The sequence below is a fragment of the Pan paniscus genome, chromosome 2 (genome assembly GCF_029289425.2).
Source record: "Pan paniscus chromosome 2, NHGRI_mPanPan1-v2.0_pri, whole genome shotgun sequence".
NCBI classification, from domain to species: Eukaryota; Metazoa; Chordata; class Mammalia; order Primates; family Hominidae; genus Pan; species Pan paniscus.
The window spans coordinates 132,266,485-132,279,850 of record NC_085926.1 but is presented as its reverse complement, the minus strand read 5'-3'; the positions used below and the strand labels follow the sequence as shown (position 1 = coordinate 132,279,850).

Genomic DNA, 13,366 nt, shown 5'->3' with positions numbered 1-13,366 from the left:
GGTGAAAATATGCCAAGACAAGGGCAGCAAATTGGGGCCCAGTCACCCAGAGATAGCCAAAGCCGCTTTACTGCCCCCGAAGAACTCCAGCTAGACAGGAAAGTTGTTTGCAGTACCACTCTGCCATCAACTAGCACAAGTAAGGGGCTGGCCAGGATGAAGCTGTCCCTGATCAGGCCTTGCTGGGAGCGACCGACCCCTCTGGAGGTGGTCCAGAAACCCCCGCAACCAGCAGTGCATTCCTGGACGTGCCATGCCTGGATCTAACACATGGGAGAAGTGCCACAGCAATTGAACCCTCAGCATCTTTTTTTTTTTCCAAACAAGATAGAATTCACATACCATAAAATTCACCCTTTTGAAGTGCACCATTCAGTGGTGTTTTGTATCACAGCATCTACTTTAAGCCATCGGTCAACCACGGGTCATCAGCAAATGCCCCACCAGTGGGCCATATGGACACAATTAGAAGTGTTATTGGATCTGCTGCCTTCACACTTGTCGGCTCCTCTTTCCTAGGCTGACACTTTGAACTTTCTATTGCAGAGAGTCCCCTTTCACCCATCCTGGGCCCAGCAGCCCCAGAGTACCTCTGCTGGGCTGCAGCCAGGACACTATCTGCTCTGAGCTGGAATCTCCCACATTTCATTCCCTAGGCTGCCAGGGTGGAGGTCCTGAGGTTTGGAAAGGAGGCCCATGAGCCCTGAGCCCAAGGCACCCATGTTTGCTAAGGTTTTCCAGAGTCAAGGAGCATTGGCAGGGGTCGGTCCAATTTTGTGAGGCCTGAAGCCTGTATAATTTGGAGGACCCTCTTGAAGAAAAAGAATGCAAAGTGGTGAATACAAAATTAGATCTAGAGTTTTGGAAGGGGCTTGTTCAAGTGAGCACCCCGAGGTACAAGATTCATTAGCTTCACAGTAAATCTGTCTGTCTGGGCATTGGGCATTGTGTTTCCCTGATGGGAATGGAGCCCTGGGAAGTACCCAGGACTTGGGTTCATCCTTGTCTCTCCCAGGTGAGGCTTGGATCTGGAAGTCAATGAAGTTGCAGTTTTTCTTCTGCAGATGAAGTGGCTGGTTCTGGATATCCACTAAAAACAGCCCCCTCTGTAGGGTGGAGGTACCCACAAAGGGAGCCTGCGGTCTAGGCGCAGGATGGGGTTATCACCACAGAGCCTGGATGAAAGGGCTGACCAGTTTGCTGAGGACCAAACTGTAAATGACTCTCATGTGCACCCTGCTCTCGCCCACCAGCCAAACCTCCAGCCCCCAGCAGGAGTGGGAGTGGGGCACATCTGACAGTTGGCTCTCAGGGTGCCCTGGAGAGCCATGCCACTTGCACTTGATTGCAACAGGGACACATTCTACTCTACTCTGTGGGCCCATCAGCTTTTGATTCTGAGCCAACCTGGTGTCATGATCTGTCCTGAGATAAATGCCTCTTACAAGTCCAAAGGCTCCTACCTGGGGGCACATTCCAGGTGTGTTGGGCAATAATTTGGTTATTTCCCTGCACAGGTTTGCCTCTTCTTGCATCAAGTTGGCCTTCTTTTGAAGCTTCAGGAGCCTTGAAAAGAGCCCTGCCCAGTCTCTCTTCTGAAGCCTTTCTTGCTCAACACAGTGTACTATGGAAATCTTCACAGCATATTTCATTATGGCAAAAATACCAAAATCTCAACCATAGAGTGACTACAAAAACCACAGCTAGGTTTGCCTTGAAAATTACAATAACCTTTTTTAACTTAAAAAGAAAAACAGGCCCCTCTCTCTTCCTTTCTCCACCATTGTAGTGTGTGTTTGGCTCCGCCTCTCTCCATGTCTTCTCACAAGACTTTCAAGATTAAGCAATTCCTGGCCAAGAAACAAAAGCAAAATCATCCCATTCCCCAGTGGATTCGGATGAAAACTGGTAATAAAATCAGGTACAACTCCAAGAGGAGACATTGGAGAAGAACCAAGCTAGGTCTGTAAGGAATTGAACATGAGATGGCACATGTATTTATGCTGTCTAAAGGTCACAATCATGTTACCATATCAAGCTGAAAATGTCACCACTATCTGGACAGTTGGACATGTTTTTTTGGGAATATACTTTTTCTCTCTGAATCTGTTAGGAACTTTCTGGTTGGCTGGGTTCCGTAATAAATACGTGAGACCTTTCATTTCAAAAAAAAAGAAAAATAGGCCTCCTTCCCAGGGGCTCCGGATTTCATCAGCCTTCTGTGCATGCCCAGCCATACAAACCACACAGGGATGGCTCCAAGTGCACTGTGGCCTCTTTGAACTGCAAGCCTTTGCACATCCCAATCCTTTTCCTCGCAATGCCTTTCTCATCTCTTTTCTCCTCCACCTTGAACATCGCTTCCTCCTGGCAGCCTCCCCTCTCCAGCTTCCTTTCTGCTCCCACAGGACCATGATGGGGAGGACAGCTGGGATGTGCAGAATGAAGGAACTCTTGCTAGCAGACATTAGTCTGTAGCTCTTCTTGGGTCAGAAGGAGCCACAGGTAAAAAGACATAACCGAGCTTTTTAATTATACAGGCGTTTACTCTTGTCCTTGCGCTGGTGTCACAGGTGGCCCTGCTTGATCAGTAGCCCTGTAGGATATTCTGACCAAAGGTCCCAAGCCCTTCCTCCTTGGCCAGGTGCCCATCCCCCATTGCCATTCACTGAAAGTGGGAGAGGTGGGAGAGGATAAAAGGGACTCTGTGGGTGGAGTCTTCAGGTCAGAGAAGGAGAAGCTGAGCCCGAGGGCTTGGGGAGCAGAGTGAATGAGCAGGTGGAGGTGGAGGTAGGTGTGTGAGCCCAGAACTGGCCCTGCCAGATGGCTGGTCCCTGAGTCAGGCCCAGGCGCTGACTGCCACGTGGGCAGTAGCCAGCCCCAGCCATGGGAACAGCAGGCGGAATCAGAACTCTCTCCACCCCTAGGAGAGCCGCACCTGCCTGGAGCTTCTCCTGCCTGGCCCTGACAGCCCTGGGCTCCCTCTGGGAGAGGATAGGGGCAGGGGCAGCAGCAAGGGAAGGGTGGGGTGAAACACTTGTTATCAGGGCAGCAGTTCCCAGCCATGCCTTGTAGTGTTTGGGTCCCAAGAACAACTCACAGGGGTTGTTGATCAAGGCCACAAAGATCTGAGCCAGGCAAGGTCCAGGGAAAGGCTTCCCCAGAGCCTCCATGCCATCCCTAGGTGCCAACCTCCCACCCCTTCCTCCCTGGAAGCCAGAGCACCACAATAAAGGGAGGGGGAGAGGTTGGTGATGCCTTCTGGGGAATGGCAGCATTTGTCTCCCAGTCCCTGCCCCTTCTGTTCCCAAGTTCATGGGAAAGGAGGACCTGTCCTGTGCCACAAGAAAGACTCTGGCTCTCACACCTGTCAGTGTACCTCTACTTGGGGCAGCATTTTCAAAGGCCTGTGCTCAAGTCCTGTGCCTCTTTCCTGCAGCCCCCAAGCTGGACCGTCAAGGCGTGGTCCTGGGAACAGTGTGGTCAGTTCAGGGGCCTGTGGTTGAACTTTTGCAGCCATCCCACCACTTGTCCATTGAAAGATATTCACCTCTCAGACCTCCCCTTGCACATGTACGCACTCAACTAATAGCCATTAAGGACCCAGCATGTACCACACCCATTCTAGATACTGGGGGGAGTCAATGGGGAATAAAGCAGACAAAATCCCTGCCCCATGGAACTTCACTCTAGCAGGAGTGGGGTGGGGGAAGACAAACAGGAAACTAAACTTGATAGAGTATGGGAGAACAATAATTCTTAAACTCTCTGTGGTGAAAAATCAGTTGTTTTTTTTCAATCTGCATTTGGATTTCTGAGCAATATCAAATTTAGAGATCCCATAGCTAGAGATGCTATAGCATAGAAGCTTCCAAATGCATCCCCTCAATTTCTGTATGTGTGTCCTCTTGCAGTGCTGGTCCACACTGTGTGCCAAGGTGACAAGAGCTTTGGGGGAAAACAGGGAAGGACAAGAGGGATGAGGAGTTTGAAGCAAGGTGGTAGGGCTGCGGGAGAGTTGCAGTTTTAAAGAGGAGTTATTAAGAAGGTGACATTTGAGCAAAGATTTGAAGGAGGTAAGGGAGTGAGCCATGTGTGTAACTGAGAAATGCGCATTCCAGATAGAAGCTTTAATAAAAGGAAAGAGAATTTATAAACTTGGACTTCAACTGGTTGAAGCCCTGCTGAGGGGCGAAGGGCAGGGGCAGGAAGCAAGGGAGCATTGTAGGAGGGACACCTGTGAAGGAAAGGCCCCCCAAATCACCCCAGGCCCACCAGCATCCTGAGTGGGGCCACAGTTACATTCTACCTGGTCTCCTCTCTCCTTTCAGAACCTTCTTTCTTTACAAGCCAGCTCTCAACCCCTGATATGAGGGTCACTCACAACACAGGCCATTCTTTTAATAAAATGACATTGTTTTCTGTGCTCAGTGCATCTACCTCCAGCTTTGAACACAAGAGGTGCTTTAACCCAGGACGTGGTCTGAGCCCTGCTTCTGCATCTATAGGCACAGGGCCATGACTGTGAGGAAGTTTCCATCCATCTGACTGGCTTCTGCATCTGAGCCCAGGTTATATGGCACAGGAGACATGTGGCAAGATGAAGATTCCTTCCTCCATTGAATGCACTTCCACACCTGCTCATGCACACCACATGCATACATACACTTTCACACCGAACACACAGGCATGAAATACACTCATGGGCTTGTCCACATGCACACCTGCCACAAACACCCATCATAAGCCTCCAGGTAAACAATATGGGCATGCGCACTTATACACACACTTGCACACACATACACATTTTTGGAGGCTTGAATGCACACCCACGCCCAACACACACCCCCTCAGGGAGGCACACATGGGTCCCCTAAACATGGACTCAGTCTTCCTACAGGAGAATTTCTATTCTGAGCAAACACCCAGCAACTGCAGTCAATGGCAAACAGATGAATGGGACAAAATTCACTCGTGTCCTGGTGGCCCTACCAATACAGCCCTGAAGGAGCAGGCAGCAGGCTTATCCCTTCACCAGCAGGCCTTCAGAAGGGCAAGACCAGGGTGGGGATCAGGTTTGGGCAGAACACTCAGAGCTTCTGGGTACTGACTCAAAGCCAGGGGCCGACAGCCTTGTGCATTCCTGACAAGTAGGTCACCATGACAAGGAGCACTGGCTCACATGCTGGGACCTACGGTGACTGGAAAAGACTTGGGGAAAATCCAGCTGTTGTGAGACAGCCAGTGTTAGTAGGTGCTGCCTTCCCATACCAGTGAGTTAGGTTGGGTCTTTGCAGCACCAGAGCTATGGAGTGTGTGTCAGCGGCAAGGGCTCCTGCTCGGCACAGCAAAGACTAGGAGAAGAAGAGGGCAGTGGCTTACGAGAGACTGTAGCGCTGGGAAGGACGGGTGAGGCAGGGGACACATTATGAATAGTGTTACTTTTTAGCACACTAGTGTGTTAGGCACTGTGCTGGGTGTTTTTCATGTATTATCTTGCAAGATACAGCCCTGCAAGTTAGATTTTATTGCCTCCATTTTACAGATGAGGAGACTGAGGCTCAGAGGGCTTAAATAAATTACTCTAGGTCTTCAGCTAATAGGGGCAGAGCTCGGATATGAGTCAAGGCTTGTCTGACTCCAGATCTCAGACTTTCTCAACATCTTCATGTTGAAGCTAAAACTTGCATTTTAAACTATCAAAAGCAAGAGGGACCTAAGGAGACATGGCAACTAAAGGTACTGTGGTATCCCGGGTGGGATCCTGGGACAGAAAATAAACATGAACTTTAGTTAACGACAATTAACTGTGATACATGTACAATTAATTGTGATACATGTACTTTACTAATGCAAAAGTGTTAATAATAGAGGAAACTGGGTGCAGGGTATACAGGAACTATTTATACTATCTTAATGATTCTTCAAATCTAAAACTGTCCTAAAATGCAAGACTTATTTTTTAAACTTTGCATTTTTGCCAGCAGCAGGAAGCAGTAGATAACCAACATTCCAAGGTGCAGCCTGTGTATAAGGCCTGAAGAGGCCAGGGCCCCTGGAAAGTTTCTCAAAATAAGAGGCCATTCTGGACTTTGTACCACTGAGTTCCCATCACCTACTTAACTTGAAATAGAGACATTAATTGCAGGGCTGTGATCACAGCCAACGCCACCTTCCTAAATGGGGCAAAAGGGCACTGAAGTCGGGCAGAGCAGCTGCAAACTGGCATGAATTCCCAAGGCTGTGGCAGAGAATTCTTGCTGGGTGTGCCTGTACCTCGCTGACAATGTGGCGTGGCCAAGCTGATGTCCCTCCATTTTCTCAACTGTTGCCACTAGAATGTAATAGGAAAAATGTATAAGTCTTATACTTCTTTTATTAAATTTATTCTTAGATATCTTATTCTTAGTAATACTACTATAAATGTAGTTGCTTTCTTGATTTCATTTTCTGATATTTTATTTCTAGTACATGAAAATAAAATTCATTTTTGCATATTGATCTTATGTTTTGTCCACCTTGCTGAACTTGCTTATCAGTGCTAACAGTTTTTTAGTGGATTCCTTAGGATTTTCTATATACTGCAAGATTATGGCATCTACAAATAAAGATAGTTTAAGTTCTTTCTTTCCAATCTTGATGCCTTTTATTTCATTTTCTTGCCTAAGTACTCTAGCCACAAGCTTCGGTACAATGTTGAATAGAATTTGTGGGAACAAATATCCTTGCCTTGTTCCTGATCTTAGGGGGAAAGCATTCAATTTTTCACCATTAAATATGATGTTAAGCTGTGATGTTTTCAAAACAAAAAGAAAATAGTTGCCCTTTATCAGACTGAGGAAATTCCTTTCTATTCCTGGTTTGTGGAATGTTTCCATCCTGAAAGAGTGTTAAATGTTTTCAAATGCTTTTTTGGCATCTATTGAAATGATCATGTGGTTTAGTCATTAATTCTATTAATTCTGGATAACATTGATATCCAGATGTTAAACCAACCTTGCATTCCTGGGATAAATCTCATTGAGTCATACAGTATACTCCTTCATATATGTTACTAACTTCATTTTGCTAGTATTTCACTGAGTATTTTTCCCACAAGAATGTGATCCAGGAAGGAAGGGCTGCATATGCCCCACTCACCACATTGTCCCCATTCCCTCTAGCAATGCCAGGCACAGAGAGTGCTCAGTGAACATCAACAAGTGAATGAAAAAGTCAATCTATAAAATACAGGATCTCATGGGCCTCCAAAGAGTTCACACTAGGAATAGTGACCATCATATTATCACAAATGTCTAAGTATGCATAATCCACATAAACTGGAGAGTCAAGGGAGGTTATAAAAAACCCAAACTTAGAATGAAGCCCTTGCTGAATGAGGGGGCGTTGGGTGGCTTGCTCCACTACAGTCAAGGGTGTCTCACTTTAGGTTCCAGACCAAGAGGCAGAAGCTTATGGGGACGTGGGGCCCTCTCTCCACATACAGGTCCCCCCAGCCTAAGGAAACATGCCAAGGTCTCAGGTGGTGACATATGATCTAGGACTGCCATGAGCAAACATAAGACACATGAGTGGCTATTTTGTGGAAAGCAGGGTCTTACCTGCTGTGGTCTGGGTAGGGATCTGTGGACCCTGTGGCAGTCAAGCTTGTCCTTGTTGATAGGTATGATCTTAATGCAACTTCTAAGCAGGTTTCTTAAGCTCATCCTGAGACCACAGCTATTAATCTAAACTCTGGGGGCTGACATGAGGATTAAATGAGATAATAAATGACGACCCCTTAGCATGATGCCTGGCATAGACTAAGTGTTCAGTAAATGGGGACATTATTGTTTTATGCTAACTTTTATTATTGTTTTATGCTTTTATTATTTTTACAATTATTTTAGAAGGATGTCCACTGACAGCCAGACTCTGTTATAGCTTCTTTTTATTCATAACTCCAAAAATGTGGCAGTCTCTTCCAGTAGGCACCATTTGAGTCAATCCAAGACCCAAAGAGCACAAGGTGCTCCCCAGGAGCAGCTGGCTGGGCACCACCCTCACCTGCTATCTGGACACAGATGAGGGGTGCTTCAAGACAAACAGGAAAGAAAGCTTTTCTTTCTCCCTGAATAAAAGCCCTGGGGGCAAGGGAAGTTGTCCTCCCTCTCACCCTCTGTCCCCCTACGCCATTTCAGGCTGGCTGTTTATGCCCACAATAAGGACAGTCCAGTCACAACACAAAGGCCATGGCACAAGAGGGCACCATAGGAAGAAAGCTGGGCACAGCCAGAGAGCTGGGTGCCCTGCCTGCCAGCTCTAAGAGGATCCCTGGTTCTTCTCTCCTGTGTGGTGGGAACTCCTCTCTGGATTCTGGCACCAGACTTCTAGCTCTTCATCTCCTCCATACCTGCCTTATCAGAGCAAGGCAGAATACAGCAAGAATGTATTTGCTGGTCTTTTAGCAACCAGTGTGCTTGCTGAGCCAGCCTCAGGCCCTTCCCTTCCAGGAAGCAGAGCAGCAGAGTCAGCCAGGCCAGGGCTTTGGCTTGAAATGCCCCCATGACCAACCAGCTGTGCTCTCAGCCCAGGTGAGCTTCTGTGGGACCACAGCCCAGATCACCTCATAGACTCCTTACAAGTGATATGGATTCCATTGCAGCCATAGGTGGAGTTGACTAAGACATTGAAGGAAATGGAAAAGAACAGTTAGAAAAGTAGAAATAGAACTGGGGCACCAACAGGATGTGAAGACCTGTAGGGGAGGAAGAGGGAAAGAGGATGGGGCCTGAAGAGGCCACAGGGTCTGGCAGTTGTGAGGCCACAAGTGGCTGTCTGGTGCAAACTTTCATAGCTAGAGAAGGTGTTCAGGTTGTCTGTCCAAGGATGTTCATTCAGAATTGTTTATAACAGGGAACCATCGAAAATAACTTCAAGGTCCAGCCCCAGGAGACAAATAAATAAATTGTGGTTCAGCCACGCACAGGTAAAAAAAACATTAGTTCACAGGTTTTGTTTGGCTATGAAGGAGAAGGGGATTGTTTGCGAACATTAAAAAGATTGAGAAGTTTTATGGGAAAAAAATCCAGATGTCCAGCTTCTCTTGAACATCAAAAACTCTGGCAACACTAGACCCTCATTTCCACTTGACTCTGGCTGGAGCAAGAAGCAGCTGCGTCCTTCAGATGAGGAAGTCCCTCCAGGTGGCCAAGGTTTCTACCCACCCCGTCTCTCATGCAGTTTCATGTCAGTATCTGTCAGCTATGGGTAGAGATCTTGTGCATGTTCTTCCCTGAGCCTGGAACATTCTCCTCTTCACCCCCAACCCTGTGCCCTGATGAGTCCTTTTGATTTTTCAAAAATTAGCATTAACGTCACCTCTTCAGGGAAAATTTCCCCAACTACTACATAGTGAGTTGGGTCATCCTGTTTCAGGTTCTCCTTGCATCCTTGTAAAACTCTTCACTACTGTCACTAAAGAAGTGTCTGTGACAGCTCTCTGTTACAGAAGAAGTCCACTCAGTGAATACAGAAAGAAATACAAAGTCACTATTAGAATACCAGATGCCCCTGAAGGCAAGATCCATCCATGGATATTAAACTCAGTGGGTGAAAGTTTAAGAAATATGATATTTACATAGTCTCAAAATATTTTCCCCAAAACAAATTTTTATTAATTACAAAGGGGAAAATAGTAACTTGAGAGTGAAGAAACCTAGCAGATTTCACTTTAACCAAGTGACCAAGGTTAACATCACCAGTAATAAGCTGCGTTGACATCCTGTACCCCTTGATAGGATGCACTGAGAAAGGCATGTCACTTCTGTGGTATCCATCCCAATAAGGCATAACCTCAATCTAATCATGAGAAAACATCAGACAAACCCAAACTGAGGGGCATTCTACAAAACAACTGCCCAGTACTCAGAAAAGCCTTAAGGTCATGAAAGACAAGCAAAGACTGAGGAACTGTCACAGATTGGAGGAGATTAAGGAAACATGACAACCAAATTCAAAGTGAGACACAGGATCAGATCCCAGAACAGGAAAAAAAAAAAGTAGAAAAGAAAGTCTGTGCTGAATGGCATTATGCTAATATTAATTTCTTAGTTTTCATAATTGTCGTACTGTATAGTTATGTGAGATATTAATCTCTGGGGAAGCCTTGTGAAGGGTATGTGGAAGCTCTCTGCATCATTTCTGCAACTCTTCTGTAAGTCTGAAATCATCTCAAAATTGAAAAAAGTCAAAAAGGTATGTGTGTAATTATTTGCTAGATGCCTGTGTCCCCTCCTGGGAGCCTATAAACTTCGTGAGGATGTGGACAGGGACTGTGAATGCACTATCTTTATTCATGATTGCATCCTGATATTATGGAAAGTGCTTTACACATAGTGGGTATTCAATTAATATGCGCTGAATAAACAGATTCATAGTTATTGACACAGAAAAAATGTCCTTGGCATATTATTAAGTAAAAAACCTAGGATACAAAACAGCACAGTGGGATCAACAGTATGATCCCATTTTTTGCTTTGAAAAATCATATACCAATATTTGTATAAATGAAAAGACTATAACAATTTAAAAATGAAATGTTGCCAGGTGCAGTGGCTCACACATGTAATCCCAGCACTTTGGGCGGCCAAGGCGGGCAGATTACCTGAGGTCAGGAGTTCAAGATCAGCCTGGGCAACATGGCGAAACTCCGTCTCTACTAAAAATACAAAATTAGCCGGGCGTGGTGACACATGCCTGTAATCCCAGCGACTCGGGAGGCTGAGGCAGGAGAATCGCTTGAACCTGGGAGGCGGAGGATGCGGTGAGCCGAGATCGCGCCATTGCACTCCAGCCTGGACAACAAGAGTAAATCTCCGTCTCACCAAAAAAAAAAAAAAAAGAAAAAAAAAATGAAATGTTGACAGTGGTTATCACTGGACGATAAAGTTTTGGGTATTTTTTTTCTTCTTTTTACTTCGCTATATATGTATATATCTTGAGACAGAGACTCAAGACTGTATATATCTTGAGACAGAGACTGCACTCTCTCGCCAGGCTGGAGTGCAGTGGCATGATCTCGGCTCACTGCAACCTCCACCTCCCGGGTTCAAGTGATTCTTGCCTCAGTCTCCCAAGTAGCTGTGATTACAGGTGCCCACCACCATGCCCAGCTAATTTTTGTACTTTTAGTAGAGATGGGGTTTTGACATGCTGGCCAGGCTGGTCTTGAACTCTTGGCCTCAAGTAATCTACCCACCTCAGCCTCCCAAAGTGCTGGGATTACAGGCATGAGCCACCACGCCTGGCCTACTTTGCTATATTTTCTAAGCTTACTTAGATTTTCACGAACTATTTTTATGTGCAGAAAAAAAAGTGTGCATATACGCATATATAAAGAATGCCCTGAGCATTGTGCCCGGGTTCGTGTGTGTGTGCAGACCTGGAGCCAGACCCCCGAGGGCTGGGCAGAAGATGCAGGTGTCTGAGCCCTGGGAGGTGGTGACCCAGCAGCATGGTGACTGAAGTCAATGGAGGGGCGAGGTGCCAAAAGGGCAAGTTAATTATCCTCCACTTCTCAGCTTCTCCATTCAGCCAGCTGGCACTTTCTGAGCAAAATTCTGAACTCGCGTATTAATTTTCTCGAGCTGCCATAACAAATGGTCACAAACTGGGTGGCTTAACGCAGGAATGTATTCTCTCCCAGTTCTGGAGGCTAGCAGTCTGAAATCAAGGTGTTCACAGGGCCATGCTCCCTCTGAAGATGCTAAGGGGGAATTCTTCCTGGCTTCTGATGGCTCCTGGCAGTCCTTGGTATTCCTTGGCTTATAGGTGAGTCACTTCAATCTCTACCCTTGTCATTACATGGCCTTCTTCCCTGTGTCTCCTCTGTGTCTCTGTATCCAAATCTTATAAAGACATCAGTCATTGGATTTAGGGCCCACCCTCATCCTGTATGACCTCATCTTAACTTGATTACATCTGCAAAGACCCTATTTCTAAATAAGGTCACATTCACAGGTATCAGGGGTTAGGACTTGAGCATATTTTTTGGGAAGAGGCAATTCAACATACTACAACTAAGAACTACCCTGTACCCATTTTCTATCACTGTGTAACACACCACTTCAAAACTTAGCTGCTGAAAACAACTATTTTATTTGCTCATAATTCTGTAAGTCAGCAATTAAAGCTAGGCTCAGCTGAGAGATTCTTTCACTAGTCTCCCCTGGGCTCATTAGTGGGGCTGCAGTCTTCTGGTGGCTTGACTGAGGGGGAAGGCCCAAGATGGTCATATTCATGTCTGACACTTGGTGCTAGCTGTAGTGAGTTGGTCTGGTGAGCCTCAACTGGGATGGTATTTGTCTACTCCACGTGGCTTGTCATGCTCCATCAGGCTAGCCCAGGCGTGTTCACATGTAGATTGGCAGATGCTAAGAGGACAAGAGCAAAAGCTGCAACGCCTCTTGAGGACTAGGCTGCTGCATTCTAGTGGTCAAAGCAAGTCACAGGCAAGCCCAAATTCAAGGGGTAGGGAAAGAGACTTGACCTCTTCAAGGAAGAAGTAGCAGAGTTATGTTGCAAAGGGGCATGCACATAGGAATGGGAGGGGTTACTGAAGCCATCTTTGCAAACCATCTACCATAGACTTCAAGTTCTGAGAGGATAAGATAAACGGATCCAGGCCTTGACCTTAAGAAGCAAGTCTAGCCCCCTGACTATGAGGCACTGCAGCAAGTGCCATGTGTTAGAATAAAGGCACAGGAAAAAGCAGTGAATTCCCTGGTGTGTGTGGCAGAGAGCTAGTAGGAAGTGAAAACTGAGCTGTCCATTTGCCCTCTAAGTCCCAAGTCAAGGGCCTCTCATCTGTGTCTGGTTCTGGATAATGACCTCCATGTCCTGGGCCCTTAGGGCTCCAGATACAAGCTAAAATAATTATAGTTTAACCCTAAAGCAAAGATGGCATGGTCTCAAATCCCCAAAGAAGCAGTTATGTTCTCATGCTGACTGAGGCAAGAAAAGGTTTCCCAACATGAGAGTTGGTGCAGAAATGGGCTTAGAGCTAACCCTTGACAGAATCCCTTTTCCCTCCCTCACAGACAAACACTTGCCCTCTTCTCCAGTGACTGCTCAGGAGAGGTCTAGCTGCCCACACTTCTGTGGGAGGAAAAACTCCAAGTACACACATCTAATATGCCATCAGGGGGTGGAATCCTGGCTGCATTTTTTTCACTTGTAACTTTGACCCTCTTTCCTCATATGTGAGATGTGGGTTCATAGGGCTACAGTAAGAACCAGTGAGAATTCTTTGCAAACACTGTGGAAATTGTGCCATTATCTGTAAGGACATGTGTAGCTCCTGGCTCATTCATTTACTTAATCATTC

General features: G+C 46.3%; 1 protein-coding gene across 1 annotated transcript; it reads left to right on the top strand.

Moving 5' to 3' along the window:
• Window positions 1–1,759: 1,759 nt before the first annotated feature.
• On the top strand, window positions 1,760–2,054 carry LOC117979767 (putative ribosomal protein eL39-like 5). The gene has a single exon (XM_063602936.1). The coding sequence runs from the start codon at window positions 1,815–1,817 to the stop codon at window positions 1,968–1,970; it is 156 nt and encodes a 51-aa protein (XP_063459006.1). The 5' UTR covers window positions 1,760–1,814; the 3' UTR covers window positions 1,971–2,054.
• The last annotated feature ends 11,312 nt before the right edge of the window (window positions 2,055–13,366 follow it).